At 39.2% G+C, this 23,633-nt stretch overlaps 1 protein-coding gene across 1 annotated transcript in view; it reads left to right on the top strand.

Annotated features, from left to right (window-relative positions):
- Positions 1 to 22,742, top strand: part of KCMF1 (potassium channel modulatory factor 1) — a 46,369-nt gene extending 23,627 nt beyond the window's left edge. The window contains exons 3-7 of the mRNA XM_039567268.1: positions 6,535 to 6,674; positions 13,137 to 13,238; positions 17,105 to 17,279; positions 19,385 to 19,667; positions 20,598 to 22,742. Coding sequence (XP_039423202.1) covers positions 6,535 to 6,674; positions 13,137 to 13,238; positions 17,105 to 17,279; positions 19,385 to 19,667; positions 20,598 to 20,859 — 962 coding nt within the window. The 3' untranslated portion in view covers positions 20,860 to 22,742. The remainder of the gene's footprint in view (positions 1 to 6,534; positions 6,675 to 13,136; positions 13,239 to 17,104; positions 17,280 to 19,384; positions 19,668 to 20,597) is intronic.
- Positions 22,743 to 23,633: the final 891 nt, after the last annotated feature.

Raw genomic sequence — 23,633 nt, 5'->3', positions numbered from 1 at the left:
GTTGCATCATACTTGAAACAGGTTGTAACTTGTGAGAAATGATTTTGTGACAATCCACTGCTCTACGATGTTGCTGATCCTGGACATGTATTTTCTTTTGATGTCAAACACATGGGACTAGCATTTCAGTATTTCTTCCTAGTGATTGCACCTGTAATATTCATTTTTTAAATCTTTTAAATATGATGATTTCTCAAAAGATGAAGTCCTAACTTCTCTACCTTTTTGATTATAACAGAAGTAAAATTTATACTTTATTGGTTTAAAGTTTAGAGAATAGCTGTATACAGAAACATGCAGTTTCTTAAAACAACCTTTATATGAAATTGTCTTCAATTTTCTTTTAATTCTCAGGGCTCCTCTTGCCCTGAGACTGCCTGATTATGACTTCAGAAATCCAGGCCATGGGAGTCCATGATTTGAAAGGAAATAATTTAGTGCATTATCAAAAATACATGCCCCTGTTTTAACTTACGTGTTTCTTGTCAGGCTTTTGTTTTTTCCTCTGTGTACAGTATTGGGGATTGAAGTCACTGTTTGAAATGCACAGTTGAAACTTCTTAACCTGTTATCAGCAGTTATTTTTTGACATTAAACATGGGATAAAAGGACAGCATTGCTGTAAGTACTAAATACTAATCACAGGGGTAAGAAGACTGAAACGTAGTAATATTATAAGTCAAAGATTTTGGTGTACTGCAATGAGAACTTGTTCTAAACTATACTTTTTTTTTAATGCCTATAATGAGAAACTAGGAGTGACTACAAATTTTGTTTTGTTTCTTGCAACTTGGGTACTTCTCTTTTGGAAGTCTTTGATACATATACCTTTGGCTTAATGCCTTTTATGTATGTATTTTGTAGAGACACAGAGGGGTTATTTTCTACTATTTTAAGTATGCCTGAAGAATACAGATAGGTGGAAGAAGGTTCACAGTGAAGTGTTGAGATGGGTAATAGGATTTGAAGGACAACTTCTATATTGCTTAGTGTTTATGCTGTTTATTCTCTAAATGGGAATAAAAAACCAAGGTCTATAAATTTAATATGGCTTGCTATCCAAGCATTGCTCCCACAGAGCTAGTATCAGGAAACAAAATACTGCAGCTCAGCGCTACAGTAAGACTCCTGTTTTGATAACTGTGCAGAACAAGAATATCACCAAATTATGAGCTGCAGCAAAGTCTGATGGCACCTAGTTACTACTGACCTTGTAAGCTTATAGAGTGGAGAATGAAATGGGAAAATTGGAAAATAACATATTCCTTAGAGTTCAGGAGGATCTGTGGCATCATTCCTAAAATGTTTTGATTTTAAAGTTCCCTGTAGAATACACGTAAAGGCACATACCTTACAATATTGTACAGATGCTTAAAGAAATTGGTGACTTTTCAAAGGGCCTTGTGTGGCCAAGAAGATCATGTGACTTTGAGGAACATGCAAAAAATTAGGAGCTAAGAAATGTTAAGTTTAGTTAGAAAATCAGTAATGGTAGAAGTAGTCTAAAATTACCTGATTCAGGGTTGTTAGGATAGTTTTATTACTGGATATTAAAAATCACTAAGGTTAGATATTAATGGCTGAGAAGAAAATAATCTCAGGGCAACTAAGTGGTATTGTTGTGGTTTATCCCCAGCCATCAGCCAAGCCCCACACAGCTACTTACTCCCCACCAGCGGAATCAGGGAGAGAATTGGAAGGGTAAAAGCTGAAAACTCCTGGCTTGAGACAAAGGCAGTTTAATAGGGAAAGCAAAAACTGTGCACACAAGCGAAGCAGAACAAGGAATTCATTCAGTGCTTCCCACGGGCAGGCAGGTGGTCAGACATCTCTGGAGAGCAGGGCCCCATCATGCCTAATGGTGACTTGCGAAGACAAACAACAAGACTCCAAATGTTCCCCATTCCTCCTTCTTCCCGCCTTCATATACTTTATATCTGGAGTGTGGTGTCATATGGTCCAGAATGTCCCTTTGGTCAGTTGGGGTGACCTGTCCTGGCTGTGTCTCCTCCCAATCTCCCATGCACCCCAACTTCCTCGCCATTGTAGGAGTAGCAGCGCAAAAAGCAGAAAAGGTCTTGGCTCTGCGTAAGCCCTGCTCAGCAATAACAAAAATATCAGCCCTGTGTTCAACACAAATCCAGAAGATAGCCCTGTACTTCACACTGTGAAGAAAGTTAACTCTATCCCAGCTGAAACCAGCACAAGCACAGAACTGATGAAGTCTTCAGTTGCTCCCTGGTGATGTGGAAAGTCAAATGAAAGGAGAGTGTTTGTAATGTATGGCATTACAATGAGTGGGGATTTTCTTAAGTAAGGAAGATGTCACTAGAAAAACAAACTGGAAGGCTGTTAGTGTAGCTAGGTGTGTGAATTGTAGTGTACTTGGCTGTTGACAAACTTCAGTACTGTTATCTGTAGGCAGGTTTGTTTCAAAGATACAAAAATATTTTAAAAGCAGTAAACTTAAAGTTTTTCTTATGATATGGAGGAAAGCGGACAGGTAGTGAAAGATGAGTATTTTATCAAGGAAAAGGAAACAGAGTGGGTAGTCCTTCTCTTACAAAACTGATGCAAGCACTTCAGAGGAAGTCACTGTCATTTTTCTGATTTTAAAAGTGCACATGGGGATCAGCGAGTCATTTGCCCAAAATCCGTCTGCTACTGATGAAAAGGAGCCTGTACTATTGAATCCCACCACCACTCTGGCCATCACTGTCTAGGTGGGGGTATCTGTGGAGTTCACTTAAGTACTCTGCCTGAAGCTACAACCAAATTGTTTGTGGTGGATAGCTGACCACATGGATGATCCTTTCAGTATAGGAAAAGTCATATATTGTTTACCACTGTGAAAGTTAGGATCCGTTTTTAGAGTTCCTAGGTACTGTAATAATGTTGCAGAATATACTGCAAGAAGATGGGACTTTTTCAGGTACCCTGAAGGAGCTTTTGTTGTCATCTTGACACATTTTAATTTTTTTTCCTTGTAAGTCAGACTAGTAAAGGAGCCAGTATGAGAACACTGAAGACAAGTTAAAAGCTCTAGTGTTTTCTGGTTGTGCATGTTCACTCTTGCAGCATCTGGTTGCCATATTTATCTTTCAGGAGTCAGCATATGACCTAGTACTAATTTTGAAGCAAGACGGGATCCAGAACAATGGCAGTGCTGTTGTTCCTCAGGCCCCACAAGAGATACTGGAAAAAAGGCTTCAACACACACCAAGAGTGATATGCTTCTGTAAGAGGGACAGAGCTTAATATAAAGTATGAAGTCTCATATGTAATGAGAAGTGGCCTTCAAAGCACAAATCCAATTAGTTTATTTCAGAGGGGTGAAAGAGTAGAATTGTAATAGGCCTGTAAAGAACAGGAATGTGCTTACCAGGCAGCCACTTTTGTGCTCTTTGTAGGTCAATTTGTCAGGACAATGGAGAAGTTCACTGCGAATTTCCTAGTTTCCTTTTTCCTAAAAAAGCATTTTAAACTGTTAGGATGCTTTAGGGTCTAAGCATGTGGGTTGCCCATTACCACATCATTTTAAAGTGCCTATACTGACAAAAGAAAGTAATACAAATTGTTCATAGGGTTCTCTGCCAAAATCATATTGTGTTACTTTCATTGCAGTACAGAACCTACCTTGGTTCAGAAGTGCCTTCACTTGTCAGCTAAGATGCTTGTGTGACAGAAGATCCTGCCACTTTTTGTGCCCAATTCCTAAGCAGAGGGAGCTGATTAAATAATGGGTACCTTAATAATATGTGGTGTGAGATTGTCTGGATTCACCAGAATTCAGCTTGAGACTTTGTGGGTTTTTTGGTTTGTTTGGGGTTTTTTTCACACACTAGAACAAGATGTGTTTGCTACATGTGTATCATGCTAAGTGTGAGCATCGTTAGTTTGTTTGGAGCAGGGCTCTGGAGCAGCTTTGAGGGTAATATGTATGGCTGCTTGATAAGTAATACAAGAACATACATACTTTGTTTTGTTAAGTGGTGTGTTGCCACCATTTGGTTTCTTTAAGCATTAAAAAAATAAATAAATAAATACACTACAAGTTATGTCATACCAACATTTTTGTCTATATGTATATATCACATTGATTATACATTATTTATATAAAGAAAAGTGAAACTGAAATTCCTTACTGCTGTGTACCCTTGTAAAGAATTATATCTTAACAAAAAGTACAGGCTGTTAGAAAATGTAATCCTGAATTAGATCTCTCTTTGACAGATTGATTTTCATCTAAGGAATTCTGTGATACTTCTGTTTTCTCACTAACCTCCTACCAATTTTAAGAGTGTACTCGTTAGATTTAAGTATACATTTAACTTTTGTAGCTATAGATGGATAAAAAAGCAAAATTGCTGATATTTTTGGTTGCATTTTCACATTTAATTCAGGTTGTTTCTTGGTGTTTTTTCCCCACCAAGGAAAAGCTATAATGTCTAAATACTGTTGTGCTTGAAAACTGTCTTCATAAACTACTGTTGGGTCCTCATCAGACAGTGTTCTGATCTTTCCACTCCTTTGTATTCTTCCCCTAATTGATAAGACATATGGGTCACGAATCTTATCCTAGAGGGATGCAATTGAATCTGGTTTTACTTTTTTGCTCAGTAGCCTTGTCTTCCTAGACATCTTGAACAGAGGGCTTTAGAGTTCCAGAGGAGTTTGAAGAATTATGGACTCCTCCTTTTGTCTTTGAAATGAACCAAAATGTTAATACCTGAGAGATTTCTTTGTGGTCAGAAGAGATAGTTCTTCGGTCATGGGCACATTGCATTCTAAACTGATAGATTTGTAAATGAAAACAGTAGCACAATTGTAGGTTCCTTCACTTCTGCAGCCGTGGAGGCACAGTGTTTCATTTCTTCCCATGTTACCTCTAATTCTTAATTAAATTCATTAACAAACGACCCCTTGGTCGTCAAGAACATGACTGTTCATAAATTTTAGGATTTTTTATGTCCTTGTAGACATAAAAAAACCAGATAAAAACATAGAACAGATAGAGAAATACCCATTCACTACCTTCAGTGCTCAAAACACACACAAAGATTCATAAGATCACTTAATTACCAACCTTTTTTTTTTTTTTAACTTAAATATTCCTTTTAATTAAAACCTATCTGGTGATCTATGTTTCACATTAGAAAACAGATTTTGTTTGTAGTAGGTGCAGAGAGATTAAAGTTGAAGAGGAAAAAAGAAGGGAGGTATAAATTTACCAAGGAAAAATATCTGGATTTGCCAGATATATATGTAACTTCTACACATTTTTTAATATTTCTTTTCCCAGGGGAAGGCATATTTGTTTGGCATTCTCATGTACGTTTGATGTATATTACAAGAAAGATGTGGAAGGAGGTTTGAGTGCGAGAACATGCCAGAGGTATAATCAAAAGACTGCAAAGACCTCCGACTTTTATTATATTAGTGAATAAATGTTTTGTTTTGTATTCTTTGAAAACAAGGAACAACGCAGGATTTGACAGCCTTGTCAAACCTCCCCCCTTTGTGATAGAACTATGTGTGCTGCTAAAATTCTTGACATCTCGATTGAGCTAACAGTGTATCTAAGGAGAAGATACTTCTATGTGCATGCTTATGTATTTCCAGCTCTCTTCAGATGAGTTGTGGCCCTGTGCCCTTTGCCCAGCTGTGAGGTTGGAGTTGGTACTGTTGCCTTACTTGAAAATATGTTCATTCATTCTCAGTGAGTTTTACAGGTAGAGGTTTTTAGGCAATATGATATTTAAGAGGGGGGTTGGTTTGTTTGTTTGTTTGTTTTTATATTGATGTGAGTGAGAAGCTTATTCATGTTTCCTGTAGAATACAAAATACCTGCAGAGGATGAGAGAGAATAACGTTCTGTCCTTGCATAGTTTGATAAATTTTCATCTTAAGTTTGGGGAACTTCTATGTTAGCAACTAAAAGGTACCTACTTTTCATCAATGATGCAGAAGTGCTCACATTCAACACACCTAAAAGTTGCAGCTGGTGTGTAACAGATACCCAAATTCCTTTTGCACTATCAAACTTTTATGTTATATATTTGAGACACTTCCAAAACTATTTACTGCAAAGCAGTGGTTCAACTATGGTATAAATACTGACATTTGGTGTCACTGAGGACTTCTGAAATTTGATCTAAATTTAAGGTCTTTTCAAGAGTTCAGCTTCTGGTTGAAATCTTATGGTTGAAAAATACCATAGTTGACCCTGTATATTGGATAAGAACAGTGGTGGAAAAGTGGAAGTGTGGCAGTGTCAGCAGCATCATGATGGAAGTCTTTTTTCCTAGTAAATATTAGAAAACTTAAGTTACATGTGCTAGTGAAAATGAAGTATAGTCTCTGATTTTTTTATCAGTAACTGAACCGCTCCTGAATATAGTTATTTCAATGAAAAAACAGATTAATTTAGTAGGGATTATAATGAAGTACATTTGTAAACAGAGGTTGATGTGAACAAAATTAATAATGATACTTTCTTTGAAGTAACCTCTATTTAATCTCTTTCTGTTTCAGACTTGTACTATGGTGGGGAAGCTTTCTCTGTAGAGCAGCCACAGTCTTTCACTTGTCCTTATTGTGGGAAAATGGGTTATACGGAAACATCTCTTCAAGAACATGTTACTTCTGAGCATGCAGAAACATCAACAGAAGTGGTAAGGAGCCTCAGAGCTTGCTTTCATGGTGGAAATATATTTTAAATAGTCTCATTTCTGAAAAATTGTCTTCCTGTTCTTTCCTGAAGCATGTGTTCATTTAAGTGCTAAGTACCTATGTTTGAGAATGACGTCAAAATTCTTCTGTGATTTATGGGTATCATAATATAATGAGCTTGGTTCCTTCTTTTAGAGTTTCTGCTTGTTGTCGTGATATAAAGGCCGCCTAAACATAGGAGATTGTTATATTGTAAGACAAAATTTAGAAAGTTCTCATGGTTATTCTGTCTAGCTGTGTCTCCCTTTTCACAGTTAGTATGTAATTGTTCTGCAAGCTTACAGCTGTGCTGGTTTTCTGTAAGAGAGGAAGACATGCAGGTAGTTTGTTGTGTTTTCTAATAGCATTTTTAATGAACCTCTTATTTTTTATGCAGTGGGATTTTAAAATTGTTTTAAAACTATTCTTGTCAAAGCAGGGGGTTTCCCCCAATCCATAACCAGTAGGACACTAAATGGGGTTTTAAATGCACTTCTTAAACAAGTTTCAACATAAATACTTCAATTGGAGATGTTAACTCCTGATATCTTGATTGACCTTGGGAGGAGAAGAAACTTGGTTAGCAGAATGACATGGAGGGTGCTATTCTCTGGTTAACTGTTTTACCATAGACCCCGAGGAAGAAAGTGATACTTGAAGTGGATTACTCATCACTAATATATTGTGAAGAAATCAGTTATAAATAGGTTCTCTCTATTCTAATTCTCTAGTTTTCTTTTCTTCCGCAGAAATTTTGAAAGTTAATGAATGACTCTTCAAACCTAATAAGGAGCTTGGGTGAAGAGGTGATATGGAAAGGTGTTAAGATCTTTCTTAAAAACACAGGAAGTGAAAAGGTTTACTTCACAATCAGTTGCACTGTGGTAGAATTATTTAACTCTGTGACACACTGCAACTTTTACAGTCCTCTGAGTTTTTCTTAAACTTTGCAACTTTTACACACAGCGTCAACCACTGAAAGTTCTGCATTTGGATGACTTTATTTTGTTTGGTGGCTTTGTATTGCAATTCTGATTTGGACCACCTGATGTCAGCGATATGTTCCTGACACGGAGTGTCCATAGATCCTGGGTTTTTAAAGCTGAGGCGCCCTTGTTTGCAGTTGTGACTTCCAGAACTCTGCACATAAAGCCTAAATTTGTGATTCTTGACACCTGCTACTCTGGTGAATCCTGAAAGAGTTAAATGTGTAAAAAAAAATCCCACAAAATTTTCCTTTTTATGCATCAGTCTGCAACACTGCTGTATCATTGTTCCAAACAATGATAAAGGGCAATATTTTTTGAATACGATTGTTACTGTTTGTGCTAAGTTTTGAATCTGGCTTTTGTGATAAATGCTTAGTATGCATGCGCATAAAATTGTTTGGGTACTGTACCCTTACTGAGATAGTGAAGGGAAAATACTATCGATTCTAAATGTTCGTAGTTACAGGCTTTCAAACAATTATTTATGTTTACTGAGCTTGTAGTCATTGGAGTATCTCCTTCCAAAGATGTGTTTTGTTTTAGACATGTATTTTTAGGGATGTAAGGGAACTTTACATTCCCAGTTTTTCAAGGAATAAGCCAAAAAAATTTTTGGTCTGTTAAATTTTGCCATTTTTATATTCAGAGTGATGCAGATAAGAAGTTTACTTTCTGCTGATTTTTCTCACTTATAGGCCCTGGTAAGTACAACAATGTTACATATCTGCAGGCAGCAATCACAGACTGAATGAGGTTGAAAGGGATCTCTGGAGGTTATCTTGAGCAGGGTCACATACAGCTGGTTGCTCAGGACCATGTCCAGACAGTTCTTTAATAGTGACTCCACTAATAGTGACTCCACAGTTAATTCTCTGGTTAACTTGTGCCAGTGCTTGGTGATCCTCACAGTGAGAAATGTTTCAGCGTTTCCTAATGTTTATGAGGAAGCTCCTATGTTTGAATTTGTGCCCACGGTCTCTCATCCTGTCGCTGCTTGGCTCCATCATTCTTTCAAGTTCCCTTTAGGTATTCATGGACATTCATAAGATACATCCCCCATTAGCCTGCCCTTCTCCAGGCTGAAGAGTTCCATCTTTGTCAGCCTTTCCTCCATTCCTGAAATCATCTTTGTGTCCTCTTACTGAGCTCTTTTCAGTGCGTGCATGTCTCTCATACATGCAGAGCTGGGAACTGGGCACTGGTGCTGGATGAAGGCGAAGGGTCACAACCCTTGACCTGCTGGCAGCTCCCTTCAGTGGAGCCCAGAACACCACTGGCTTTCTTTGCCACAAGAGCACACTGCTGTCTTGTGGTCCACCCGGACCCCAGGTTCTTTGCTGCAAAGCTGTGTTCCATATGACTGGCCTCCAGTGTGTGCTGGTTCCTGGGGTTGTGCCTGCCCAGGTGCAGGACTTTGTACTTCCCCTTCATAAGGTTCCTGTTGTCCCATTTCTTCAGTTTTTTAAGGTCTCTCCAAAGGGCCACACAGCTCCCTGGTGTATCAGCCACTCCTCATAGTTTTGTGTAATCAGCGGAATTCCCACTAATCACCACCCTCTGAGCCCAGCTGTTGAGACACACTCTCTACTTATCCAGCCTGAGCATCAACAACTTCTCTTTGAGAATCCTGTGAGAGGCAGTGTCAGTGGTCTTACTTGAGGTCCAGGTAGGAAGTTTCCCCTACTCTTCAGTCATCTACCAGGCCAGACACTTCAGCATTGAAGTATATCAAGCATGCCTTCCCCTTTGTGAAGCCAGTGCTGACTACTATTGATTATTTTCTTGTCTTTTCATGTGTCTGAAAGTGGTTAACAATAGCTTCCTCACTTGCCCAGGGATCAAAGCAAGATGACCAGCCTGTAGTTCCCTAGGTCCTCCTCTTACTTGCCTGTCTTTAAGATGGGAGTGAAATTTGCTTTACTCCAGTCCTCAGGCATCTCGCGCAGTCACCATTATTGTTAAAAGATTGAGAGGAGGGAGCCTCACAATGGCATCTGCCAGCTCCCTCAGCACCTCTTGGTGCATCACACCATCACAGCCTGTGGATTTAAGTATTCCAGTTCACATAAGTATTCTGCAGAGTAGTCCTCTTCCAGCAGGGGAATGTCTTCACTGCTCCAGACTTTCTCCCTGCTCTGTGGGGCCTGGAGTGGCAAAAGACCAGTCTTGCCAGTAAAGACTAGCAAAGGAGGCACTTGGTACTTCAGCTTCTTCTGTGTCCTGTGTAACTAGGCCTCACATCTTTTGAGCAATGGGCTCGCATTTTCCCTGGTTATCTTTTTATTTTGTCTGCACTTCTAGAAGCCCTTCTTGTTACCTTGGATACTAATTGCCTGACACAGTTCCATTTAGGCTTTAGCTTTGCTTACATTGCCCTGTGATGCTCAGATAATGCTTATGTATCCCTCGAGGGCTACCCTAGGAGGGTAACCTCTGTATGGGGGGGTTTTTTGTGTTTGAGTTTGTCCGAAAGTGTCTTGATCATTTATGTAGGCCTCCTGGCATTTTTGCGTGACTTCGTGTTCATTGGGATGGAGAACTCTTGAGTTTGGAGGGGAGTGGTCTTTCAATATTAATAGGCTTTCTCGGGGCCCCTTTACTCTCCAGGTTCTTACACCATGGGACTCCTCCAAGCAGTTATTTTGAGGCCAGAGTATGCTTTGCTGAGGTCCAGGGTCATGAGCTTGTTTTTCATCTTCTTCCCTGCCCTCAGGATCTCGAACTGCACCATGTCAAGGTCACTGCAGCCAAGGCTTTCTTTGACCTTCACATCCTGACTGATATCCTCCTTGTTGGTAATTATGAAGTCCCATCTAGCACCTTTCCTTGTGTGTTCCTTTATCACTTGGAGAAACCCCGAGTGCACTCCAGGAGCCTCCTGGATTGCAGTCACACTGTGTTGTCCTTCCAACAGATTCTGGGGTGGTTGAAGACCTCCATGAGGATCAGGTCCTGCAAGTGTGAGGCAGCTGCTCTATGTCGCTAGAGGGCCTGATCTGTTTCTTCCTCCTGGTCAGGTGGCCTGTAGTAGACAACCCCTATAACATCACCTTTGCCTGTTCTCTTTTTAACTCCAACATGTAAGGTCTCCATCAGGTCATCTTCCATCCAGACAGCACTTTTAATGCACCCCAGCTGCTCTCTCACTTAAAGAGCAAGCCACCCTTCCTGTTGAAAGAGCCCCCTTCCTCTTCTAAAGAACCAGTATTTCTTCACCCATATAATGTCCAGGGACAGTGGTTAGAGTTGTAAGGCAGAGGAGTCTGGGAATCAGTATGATGATTGTTTTTGTTGGTGTTGGGGGTTCAGGTTAGTTGGACTGGCCCAGATGAAATTTAGTGTTCAATTAGAAGTCTTGCTAGCATTGTAAATGAAAAAATATTTAGGAGACTTCATCGAATACCATCTCTTCAGTCTTGTTTCAGAACAAAGATTCAAATTTTCTGCTATTATATTGCACTGCAAAAGCTTTCTCACTTTTGGGAAGACAGTAACTAGGCCTCTTGGTACATGAATTGTAAGCACTAGGTTGTTGATACTTAGAGGATAAAACTGGGGAGAGCTTTTTCTGCAGTAATGAAATGGACAATCTGAGACAGTCTCAGTGTCCCTGTTCTCCCAGTGACTCTTGTTGAGGTTACAGAAGTGCTGTCACTTACAGAAGTGCTGTCACTTAAGGTGGTTACTTTGTATGTAAATGGGGAAGTTGTGATAATACATGCACAGTTCTGGAAACTGGCAGGGTTGTATGAGTTGGATTGGCTTAGGCCTTTAAAGTCATCGTTCAGGGTTGCATGGTGATTTCCTAATACAAATGCTCATAAATTTAAGAGAAAATTCTGACAATATTTGCCTTTCATCTGCACCGATTGTTCATGCATGTTATAATTAATAATGATTTTTAGCTGTGTCATGCTTAATAAGTGATCCAGCAATCTTTGTTGTTTGTGATTCTGTCAGAGCTTATGCTTAACTAAGTTGCTGTTCGTGTGTAACAGTGCTGGAATAACTTTCCTTAGTCAATAGTTCTTGAAAGTTTAGTTGATACTTTGAATTTGGGTTGGGGTACTTCAGTTCCTTCTTACTCACTATTCATTATAACCTTTTCTTAGCTGGTATTTTCCTGAGGATTGAGTATATTCACAAATACGGGCAGTTAATTACACCTTTGTCATGTTAACAAAGAATTTTCTGATGCTTTCCTGCTTTCCAGGAGTGGGTTGTTCTTCTTACATTGGGTTTCTGCTTCCTCAGAGTAGCTTAAATAAAAGAAGATTGCTTTGAAAGTGTTGTGTACTCTTCTGTTAGAAGATTAAGCAGCTGTAATGAAGTTTAGGGAATTCAGAACCATCTGTCCAATACACATCCATTCCTATATCCCTACAGGATAGCTATATGATATGTTGGCATAGCTGAGTATTCGTTATATTATGCTGTAATAAGATGTACCCTGTAGTGCACTTGTTTGGCTTCTGTAGAGGTGAAAAATCTGTGGAGAGAAATGCTGAACATTAAAAATACAAGGGAAGGAGTTGTAGCAAAAAGCTTTTAAAATGCCTGGTTTTCTTTTCAGAACTGATCACTAAAATTAAAGTGGAATTAGATGCAGCAGCTCCTGTCAAAAGCAGCTGAGATTTTATAGTAAACTTCAAGACCTTGTTCTCACCTCCATGAGAGTCCAACAGATGTGTGTTCTTTTATACAAGTGTTCTTAATGCTTGTGGTCTTTTGACATCTACATTCATCGGCTTAAGTATACACATGAAAAATGAAATAAAAATGGAAGATGCCATTTGTAGAGTCATTCAAAGAACAAGTCATAATTATGGTAATAGTAGTGGTAATGTTTGCCTGCTTAGTTAACTGTATTTTGGTTTAAAAAACAACCAAAAACCATTAAGCGGGGCGGGGGGGAGGGGGGGGAGGGAACCAAACAAAATCAAAGAGAGACCTCAGTACCTTCTCTCAAAATACTGTTGTGGAGGGGTATGGAGATTACCCCTTCTCTGCCAAGTCTGCACTTCCTGGGTGGTGTGGTCTCAGCTTGATACTTAGCAAATAGGGCCGTTTCATTCTGATTCCTTTGCTGCGATGAATGTCAAGGAGGCAAATAACATTCCTGTATGATTAGACTTGATTGACTGGGGCAGAACTGGCATGCAAATACTAATTTTCAAGACATTGCAAATTGAATTTGAGAATCCTAGCTCTGGTTTTCATAGTATTCTGAAATTCATAAAGTAAAAGGTGGCCAAATTAATGTCTGCACTTCAGTAATTTTTCTGAGTTTTTTGAGTATGTTGATATTCAGGTGTTTGTGAATGCCAAAATGTGATTTTAGAGCATAAGAGCCAGTGTCTAATGACTGATTCGATACAAGTTCTATTTCTTGTAATATTTATAAAGTTGGGTTTTTTCCTTGCTTTGTCATTTCAGATTTGTCCAATATGTGCAGCATTACCTGGAGGGGATCCGAATCACGTAACAGATGACTTTGCAGCTCATCTTACACTGGAACACAGAGCTCCTAGAGATTTAATATCCTTTCCAATTTGAAGCAAAGGGGCTAGACTGTTTCACCTAGTAGTCATGGTGACTTGGTTTGATTTTTATAGTCAAAGGGTCATATTCTGGATTTCCTGGAACTTAGGTTGCTAAAGATATGTATGTCAAAAATAAGAAGGTTCATCTGCTAGTTTAAAAAAGTGTGGTTATCAGACTGTGCACAGACTTGTAGGTATACTTGAGAGTGTTTTGTGCTCTAACAGCAGAAACATTTACAGAATTTTGACAGAGGTTTTTTCTACTTGCATTGTGTTTTATCCTGCCTCATCATTACTCTTGGTGCTGTTTTATATGTATCAAGATTCAGTGCTTGTATATATTTATGACTTAGATGATTCAGGCATAGCTGCTTGAATTGTAAACTTGCTTAACTACTTTCAACACAATCTTTTAATAAGTAATCTTGTTGTGTTACTGACATTTTGTAATACAGCTCAGAAAACCTTCAGATTTTCTGGGAAATAAGATCATGTCCTTCAGTTACCTTAGCAGCCAGTTACGGACATTTATCTGTGCTTGATGGCTGAAGAGCTGGAACTGTTGGGTTTTTTCATCCTTGTTATAGGAATATTTGTCTCCTTCTTTGAAATTTTTTTTCCTCCCTGAAATTAACTGATAAAATATCTTTTGGTTTGGGCTTTTATTTAATGACATGCAAGCTATGTAGCATCCCTACAGTAAGGAATCTCTAGATTATTCCATTTTTCCTCATTTAAATAGACAGAAAAAAAGACTGCATTATAAGTTTGATAGTGGCTTTTTTGTTCAGGGATTTTTAAAAAGGAAAAAGGAATAATGTAAGCGCAAGCAGTTGAATTTAAAAAAAAATCCAAGCCCTATCAAACAGAATTGATTACACTAATAGAAGGGAAACAGCATTTGAGGTGATGGCTCCACTTCAGTTATGATTGTGTTTGATTGCATTTAAGTTTGTCAGTATTAACATGGTTTAGGGTCAGGACTGACTAAATGTGCAGGTTAATTACTGTGCAATAATTGGATCAGGTAAAGGAGTTTGGATATAGATTTAAACTGTGAAAGGTGAATGATGGAAAAACTGATGCAAAAATCAGTGCAAAGTCAGACGAAGGCAGTTGCCTGTACTTTGCTCTCTCACAGACAGGAGTAGAGCTCTCAGCACTCAGGAGGAGCAGGGTGCTGAATACTGTGGCTCTGGTTATGAGAGCTTGATCACAGGCATCCCCAGTGGCCAGGAGTCATGCCATCCTCCCTTTCTGGAGGAGGTGGGATAAGATTGATGAGGGGAGAGTGACTTCCAGACCACCAGATCTTTCCTGGCTTTTGGACAGCTCTGAAATGTTGCTTGATGGCTGATGTAGTTTGAGCAGTTTCTCTTGTATCGTCTTAGTTCTGCTCATTGTACCAGCTGTGAGATTTTCATAGCACCTGCCTAATTAGGCTTTTTCTAGCAAGAATTACATAACTACATAGCAGTGTACCAGAATTCAAACTGTGGGCTTCCAACATTGACTTAACTGCTCTGTTAAGGCAGGAAGTTTAAATTTTTCCAGCTACAGAGTAAAATTAATTTCCTACTGAAATACACGAGATAATTGATTAGAATTCAGGCTACGGCTGCATTTTTTCCTCCCTAGTACCAGAGATGCCACCAGATGACTTTTAATTAGGGAATGTTTGAGCTAGAAAAGACAACCTTTTTTTCAAATACAGAGTAAGGTTTCAGTATCAGTCATCCCAAAATGGATATATTTTGGGAATACAATGCCCATGGTTAAAGATAACACATGTAGAATTTTCTACTTGTACTCTATTGTGTTGGTGTCCAGAGTTGTCAAATTTCTAAAACCTGGTAAGAAGTATCTTGAAGTGTCTGTTTGACATTGGTCTCTACATCATATCTAGCAATAGGCAGGTCTAAAGCAGGAAAAAAGGAAGCAAATATGCCCTTTTTCACTCAGGGTCTGGCAGTGTAGGAAATAAGAACCATCGGACTCTAACAGGAAGCTGTTAGAAAGCTGCTCTCTGATATACAATTATATTGCTGTATATGAAGTTGAAGCTGTACAGAACAACTCTCCAGGCCCTGTAATTGCTTTCATGTACAAAAAGGAGATAGAGGAGGCTCTTGGCTTGTACTTTTTCTAGAGTGAAAATTTATTTTGCAGTTTGAGGTAAACATTTATTGTTGGATCTGCTACAGTTCTGAGAGGTGGTCTTATCCACCAGCTATTAATTAGACATATTTGGTTAATTTTGGTTTTTGTTCTTTCCTAGAGTTGTCCCAAAACACTGCATGTGTTTCTTACTACAAACCTTGTGCAGCTATTGCAAGGTGTGTCATTTATTCCTACAGTCTGTGGACAGCTCTTTAAAACCCAGTTTCTTTCTTTAGCAGGAAAATACCTGAAAATTCATTAAATACATCTTTTCAGTGTTAATCATGCAAGTAGTTCTCACATGACTATTCAGTTTAAATGTTTGTCACAAGGTAAGGTTTGCAGAGTCTTTTCTTACTTCAGCATAGCTGGTAGGACTCAAGTGCATGCTTAGCTGGTATTTGAAGAATGACTTTTATCTCAAACCACTTCAAAAGCTGCAGTTGGGAGAGTTACCCTAGAGTCCTGTGCTTGAAAAATCCTCAGATAATATCCTGTTCTAACATGTTTAATTATTAAAAGCTTGCCAAACTACATAGATTCTATAGTCCATCTAATTTAGCAACTCATCTCCAGTAGCATCCAAAATTGGCACATCCAGAAGTGCAAGACACTCTGTACTAAGCAAAGCGTGTTCTGTGCCGGTGAGGTTTTCCTCTTGCACCCTAGATGGTAAGTTTTACTCTGTAGCATAACCAACAGTTTTGAAAGAAGCAAACGTTCTGTTAAGTCATCTTGTACTGGCCAGAAGCTCTCTCTTCCCATGAGAAGTCAAGTCATTCCTTTCAGTCTTAAGCTCTTGACCTCTGTGACATCATGAGGCTCTGCCTCATAACTGTGATTTATGAAAAGTACATTGGACACTACCCTTGCACAGAAATTGGTACCATATGAGTGGTAACCATACTATTATAAAAATTTAAAAATGGGAGATGGAGATCTAAGCTGAATTCTAGTAACACTAAAATAAAATAGTAAAGCCTATGCTATTTCATTTTTCACAAGTGAGTCATGCTAGTAATTTTTAAGAAGAAGCCTTGTCTGGACTGTCTTGGAGGAATGAATGTTAACAACTTTATGACAAAAATAATCTTTAAATAATTTGTTGATTACCTCAAAATTTATATGAGAACCTATAAAAGTGTGACACAAAATACAAGCATCTGATAGGGGGAAGTGGGGAAAAGGGAAAATGAAAAGCATCATTGTCATAACTTGAATTAGTGATATTTCTTTCGCTGTAAGAAAAAAGGTGAAACAAAGGGGTGTGATGGATGTGCTGAATATTCCAGAAACCTGCAGTTTCCTAAAGAATGAAGTGATGAAATTTCTTGGATAAAAGCATGAAGTACAGAAGTCAAAAGGAATTCGGTAATTTTCCTGATCAGAATTGTAGTTAACTTTTTAATTATTTTTGATGCTTAATGTAAGAAGTGGGAAGGGAGAATTGAAATCCCTGTCTCAGCAGTAAGCTTGGCTGAAAATGCATTTGTGTGGGTTTTCATTAAAAAAAAAATGTTACCAGATCAGTAAGTCTGACCTACAGCATAGCCACAGTGTACCTTAGCTCTGCTTCAAAAGTTAGGTCATTACTTCATGAATCAAGAACAGTACACCTGCATATTTCACCCATCAAATGTCCTTTAATGGTTATTTAAGACTCAATGCCAAACAGTTCTGTTTTCTTAACTTCTTGACTACGATGAATCCAGTGGTGTTCGGCATGTACGTAGGATGTTCCACCCAGGCCGCGGTTTGGGAGGCCCCCGTGCTCGTAGATCAAACATGCACTTTACTACCAGTTCCCCTGGTGGGCTTTCGTCTTCTCAGAGTTCGTATTCTCCAAGCAATAGAGAAGCCATGGATCCTATAGCTGGTAAGAGCTGTAACCACAAATTTTACCCCACTGTCCTCCTTCCACAGGGGAAGGAAAGTGCAAAATGACAGTAGTTGCCCTGCTCTATGTCGCTGTGAAGCTGCACTACAGGCACAGCATCCCACAGCACAGGTGAAGAGGGGAAGGGTGTTCTTACTGTCAACATCAGAAAGTAATTAGGCTGTGTCTTTAGGATTCCCAGAAATGACTTGTTTGTTCTATTTTTAGCTTTCATGTGAAAATAACTTTTTTTTACAAGGAAGAAAAACTAGAGAGTGAAGACAATTCTGAGAACAAATATAGCTTTGCCTATGGGGAAATCTAAACATGTTAATGTTATGGTCTTCCACCATACCAGAATGTTACAGGGAAACCTCAGAATGTCTGCCACAAATCCATCTTTGCTTATAATGCAAAGGAGACACAGTGCTCAAACTGGAGCTTGCTACTATCAGGGTGTAACTTCTTCAGGGGCAGGTAGCCAGCAGCTGTCTTAATGAGGCATTGTCCCTAAAAGGGGAGCTGTGGATCCACTGCCTTCCTTAATCATGGTCCCCTTTGCCCGCCTTCTGCTGCCTCTGGTGCTCTGCTGGCCTGGTGTGACTTGATGTAACTCATTAAATTAGCTGTGAAGAAGTAGCCCGTCAAGAGAAGGAAACAAGTTCAGTGAGGTCACAGGTGAGTTTGTTCAAAGAGGGAGGATGTTCTTGAAGCTTCCAGTGCAAGACATCCTCTTTCTTTTCCCAGGGCAGCTACTTCAGCTCAGTTACAATGTGAAGTGACTGCTGAAGTTTGTTTTCAGCCTCTCGGGACCTTCCCACTTAGCAGCATTAAATGTGGGATAAAATGTCATTCTTCTGCATCTATTCTCTTTTGGTGGAAGCTGTGTTTCTGCATTTAGAGCACACTGAGCTTGGTGTCTGCCTTGTTCCAGGACTGTCTTGAGTTCACACCTGCTTCCCTGTACTCTAAGCTTCAGCTTACAGTGAGAATAAATATATCTTAATCTTGCCTGTGAGTTTATCGTGCCTGCCTTTTTACTGGAGTAATAAATAGGAAACACCACAGTAATTTTCCTGTTTAAAGTTTATAGCATCAGTTACTTTTCTTAACTTTTTTTTCCTCCCTGTGGCATTCTCTAGTAATTAAAATTTACTTAATTTTGGTGCTACTGTCAGTGTTGGTGAAAATTACTCAGCCACTCTAGTCCATATTTTACTTTATTCCTTCAAAAACAGCTTGCTTTAGAATTACATTTCATTAATGCGATGGAAGAAAAATTGTCATGACCTATATAGTAACTTTGTAATGCAGAGGAGAGGGGCAGGAGCAGGATTGTCCCCTGCTTCCTCTGCCATTGCATCAACTGTGGCAGGTGTCTGAGGTGACAAGTACCTTCTGCACAGGGCATAGAATAGATTCTGCAGTAATGCACTGAGCAGTAATTTGCTGCTAATACTTATTTCTAAAAAACCTTTGTGAATAAAACTTGCAAGGAGCATTCCATCCTTCTGAATTGGAAGACTTAAAAACAGAGGGAGGTTTTAATCACTAGGTCTCCATGCTTGTGGCAGAAATAAGAATTCATACAAAATGCTTTTGAAGCATTTTGTGAAGCAGTGATTTAATATGTTTTCTTAAATAAATTTCTTTTAGTAAATGTTTGAAGCAATGGTACAGTATTTCTCTCTTTGCTGCAGCACAGCTTCCCTCTGGGATACCTGGGAGGATGTAGTTTGTTTTTTGAGGGAACACTTGTTGAAAGGGAAAAAAAAGTCACCATCCAAAGCCAAAATAAAGAAGTTTCTTAGTCAGTGGCTATTTTGACTTGAAGTTTCAGAATTGCTGCAGAGGACGTCTTTTGCCAGCGATTACGTGTAGATTGGCTCTCCTGTCATTGTCAAGGCATTAAACTTTGACTTGTTACTTGCACTAAGTCTGCATAAATTAGTCTTAATCTTCATAGGCATTATTCTTCATAGTCTTCTGTGAGCATTGTTGGGTTTTGATGTTAGTTGAGAAAAATGGAATTCAGGGTGTATTTATTCTGCTGTGTAATGCTTATTTAAGATCTTAAGTCATAGATGCTTTCTGTTCTCTGGCAGAGCTTTTATCCCAGCTATCAGGTGTGAGGCGTTCTGCAGGAGGACAGCTCAACTCCTCTGGCCCTTCTGCTTCTCAGTTACAGCAGCTGCAGATGCAACTGCAGTTGGAACGACAACATGCACAGGCAGCAAGACAGCAACTGGAGACTGCACGCAATGCAACCAGACGCACCAACACGATCAATGTCAACACCACTATGACACAATCTACAACAACAACCAACACATCTAACACAGAAAACAGTCAGCAGACTATCCAGAATTCCCAGTTCCTTCTGACAAGGTAACTTGTTCAGTGTATTTACTTGTATTTACCTCTTACAATTCCTGTTCACCTTAGTTCTAGTAGAGATACAGAGCTTGATGAAGCTTATGTGTTTGGAGTCAGGCACGTGCCTAGGTTGGCATTCATTAACAGAATACTTACCTAGTTTAGAAATTATACTTAGACCCCAGAGTTATTTGAAAGAGGATTCCACCTCCTGTGTCATTCCAGTTCTAGAACATGGACTACTGATCTGAAATACAAATGTTTTCCACATCTTCTCTGTCACACCCTCCACAAGCATACTTTCATTTGTCTGGTATTGTGAAAGAGTGTGGTAGTTTTAACAGCTCCTGTGCCTGAATGTGAGTCGGATGGATTTTTTGTCTTAGTTCAAAATAATGCCATGTGACATCTTTCAGTTAGAAGCTCACTTGAGAACCTTAATCAAAGCACCCACAAGAGTCACAGCCTGTGACTTTCAGAGTTGGAGTGAGCAATTTCCTTGCCACTGTTAGGGCATGCATGTGCCCTAGGAGAAATGGAATTACATTCAGTAATCCGTACACAGGCTTTATACATGCAATGATGTGTTTTGTGGCCAGTGTGAACTTAGAAGTTGATGTGGAAACAAGGGAGGCATATAATTGCATGTCCAGGAAATGGCACCAGCCCACCCTAAAAGACTCGTGAATAGCAGGAAACCTCATGAACAGTTTTTGATGTTCCTCTAGCTTTGGGCTCCACTGTGAATGCTGCTGCAGCAGCTGGGAAGGGGTAGGTTGTTAAATGCATGCGTGTTGTACTGAGGTGCTGGACGTGTTGAAGGGCAGGCAGGACTCTCCTAAGGAGCAGTTTCTGAGCACATCTCAGCCTGTTGGTGGTGTATCAGTGAAATAAATGGGCTTTCAGCAACTTCCTGTCTTCTCTTCCCTTGCTGCTGCACAGGTTGAATGATCCGAAGATGTCGGAAGCAGAGCGTCAGTCAATGGAGAGTGAACGGGCAGACTGCAGCCTGTTTGTTCAGGAGCTTCTACTGTCCACCTTGATGCAGGAAGAAAGTTCCTCCTCAGATGAGGATGAGCGGGGGGAGATTGCAGATTTTGGTGCTATGGGCTGTGTAGATATTATGCCTCTAGATGTTGCTTTAGAAAACCTAAATTTAAAAGAGAGTAATAAAGGAAATGAGCCTCCTCCACCTCCTCTTTGATGACATCCCACTTTGCAGACAATGTCCTCTGTGCTGTATTTGCCAATGAAAGTGGACAACAACTATCTTGGGTTTGTTTTGGTGATTGTAATTTCAGGTCTGTCACTCTTGTTACATTGTGTACATTCAAAAGAAAGAGAGAAAAGATATATATGATAATCATTTCCACTTAACTAATTTTTACTTCTAGCAGGTAAATGTAGGTTGCAGTGCAGAGCAGAAGGCTCTGTGTCCTGTACCTTGACATGCAAAAGGCTCTCCTAATACTCCACATTCAAACTGAAGAGGAAAAAAAAATGAAAAATCTCTAATGAAGCTGCTGTGTGTATTTATGAATATTAATGAATAAAAACTGCTTGGATGGTTTACCTTAACTACTGCATGACGTTTTTTGCAGCGTGCATGAGTTTTAGTGACCTTGTCATTTAAAAACTTAAATACAAGGAGTAAAACTATAAAACACAAAGCTTTCCCATTATTCAAAGGTTACATGATGAAAAAGGTTAGTGCTGAGTAGCAGTTTGTGGCCACAGAGTAGCTTTTTAATAATATATGACAGAATGACATCTTCATGTGCTGTTCCTGCACAGGATGAAAACTCTGCAGTGAGATACATTGTTGTGACCAGGGTGTGGCATTTTGCTGTATGTGACCATTATGTTGCCCTCTCAGCTGTCACCGCAATGTGGAGTTAAACTTCATTTTACGCATCTGTAGGAGACACAGCAGTAAGGCCACTGCTGGAAGCTACTGCAAGGGACTTTTGTGTGCCCTAAAATCAAATGATGTTCACTTTCGTTTAAAGTTTTCCTTTGTTGTGGTTGTTAAAATTTTTTAATTGTTAAATATGTTTTATTCAGGTGTAGACAATTCATATATTCACTGTGTTTCTTAAAAAAAAAAAAAGTTAACCTGGATCCTATTGTCTTAGTTTAAAAAGCCTTTCACAGCCTCAATCATAGTTTATTTATGTATTTGCTTCATAGTGTGCAGAGACCTGACAGTATCAGGAGAGCTTGAGGATTTGGATTCCCAGATTGTCAGTATATTACAAGAAATTCTTAATGCTAACTTCAGCACCTTTTATTTATTGTTTCTTTTGGTTGTTTTCCCCAGTATAAAAGTTGGAAAAAAGCCTTTTAGTTGAATCATGCCACCTACATGCCTATACTGTTAATCCTACTGGTTTGGAAAAAAAAAAAGAGTATGGTGTTCTTGTGCATAGAAATTTATAATAGCCCCAAAGCAAGGGCAGAAGGGGTATGTTCGGACTTGATTTTGGTTTTCTTTCTTTTTTTTTTCCCTTTTTTTTCCTTTTTTTTTTTTGGTCGGTTTTTTGAATGTAAAGTTAGATTATAAAAACAAAAGTGCACACAGCTTCTGATGAAAATCTAAACTAGGCTTATATCATAATGATGTCTTTCCAGATCTTTCACCTCACGGCCTCTCTCTTTCTCTGTATCCTCTCATCTCAGCAGCACTGTAGAGTAAACATACAGACTTGGACACCACGTGGTGTTCTCAGCAGAACTGTGACATGTATGCTAATCCAAAATAACAGCAGGAAAAAGCTACCCCATTGACTGAAGTTTAAGTTCCTTCCTTCCTCTTTTTTTTTTTTTTTTTTTTAAATCATCAAATCTTGATTGTTTTCATGTAGAGCAGCACGAGCTTTGGTTGGGTTTTTGGTTTTTTTTTTTTTTAGTCTCTGCAACAGAAAACTTTACATGCAGCCTCTGGTTATCCTGAGAGTTACCCCCAGTAGGGACTTTTTTATTGATTGTTGAAGACTTTCAAAAATTTTTCAAGCTGTAGTTTTTCAAACACATCTTCTGCACATTACAATAAGACACACGGTTCAATAAAGCATTTTCAAGACTGTTGTTCAGTTGATTTTCTTTGGTTTTAATGTATTTTCCAGACAGTTTTGTTCCAGAAATTTCCGCATCTGCCTTTCATTCTAACTGTATCTTCCAACACAAAATCAGTTTGTGTAGACATTCTTGGTTTATATAAACGTTTTAAAACCAAATGCTTTGGCAGGTGATGAAGTGCATAATCTACACTCTTCACAGGTAGGTGAATTGGAGGTTGCATAGACCAAGACGCATTTACAACAGGCTCTTCTCAGTCCAGTGTTTTGTATTGGTTGAGGCTGGTCTCTTACACTGCCTGAATTCCAGACACCGCCACACTTGCCCGGAAGGGGACGCAAACCAGTGCTACCCGTGTTTGTTTAGAGACTGAATACATGCTGGCTTGGATTTAAAAGTATCCTTGGGTGTCACATTAACTTGTTCAAATCCTTAGTTGTTTGGGGGCCAGTTGACCCTTTTTTTTTTTTTTTTTTCCCTTTAGGTTTAGAAATAACATGAACTGGCTACTAGGAAGGTATTCTGGTAGTCTGTTAATTCCTATTTGCGGGGAAGTGTTTTTCTTTCTCAGAATAAGCTTTGTGAAGGTAGTACTTTTGAGTTATTTCCAAAACATTTATTTTCAGGGTGCTTTGGGCTGCAGTGACTACAGCCTCCATGAGCTTTGAAGGGGAATCTCATAGGGGGTTACTGCCTTTAGCATGTGAGAGAGGAAAAAAAACCACAAGACCCCCCCTTCCAGGAGCAGGAGCCTTAGTGCTCTGCACTTGCACAGTTCTGGAGTGCAGTGAAACCTGTACTGTGACTGGGTGGTCAAGGTCATGTACAAAATCACTGTCAAAGGTGTCAGCAGAAGAAATTTTATTACAAATCTCTGAAAGCACGACAAAGTTCTATGGC

This window comes from Corvus cornix, chromosome Z (genome assembly GCF_000738735.6).
Source record: "Corvus cornix cornix isolate S_Up_H32 chromosome Z, ASM73873v5, whole genome shotgun sequence".
NCBI lineage: Eukaryota > Metazoa > Chordata > Aves > Passeriformes > Corvidae > Corvus > Corvus cornix.
This window is presented reverse-complemented; position numbering and strand designations above follow the sequence as displayed.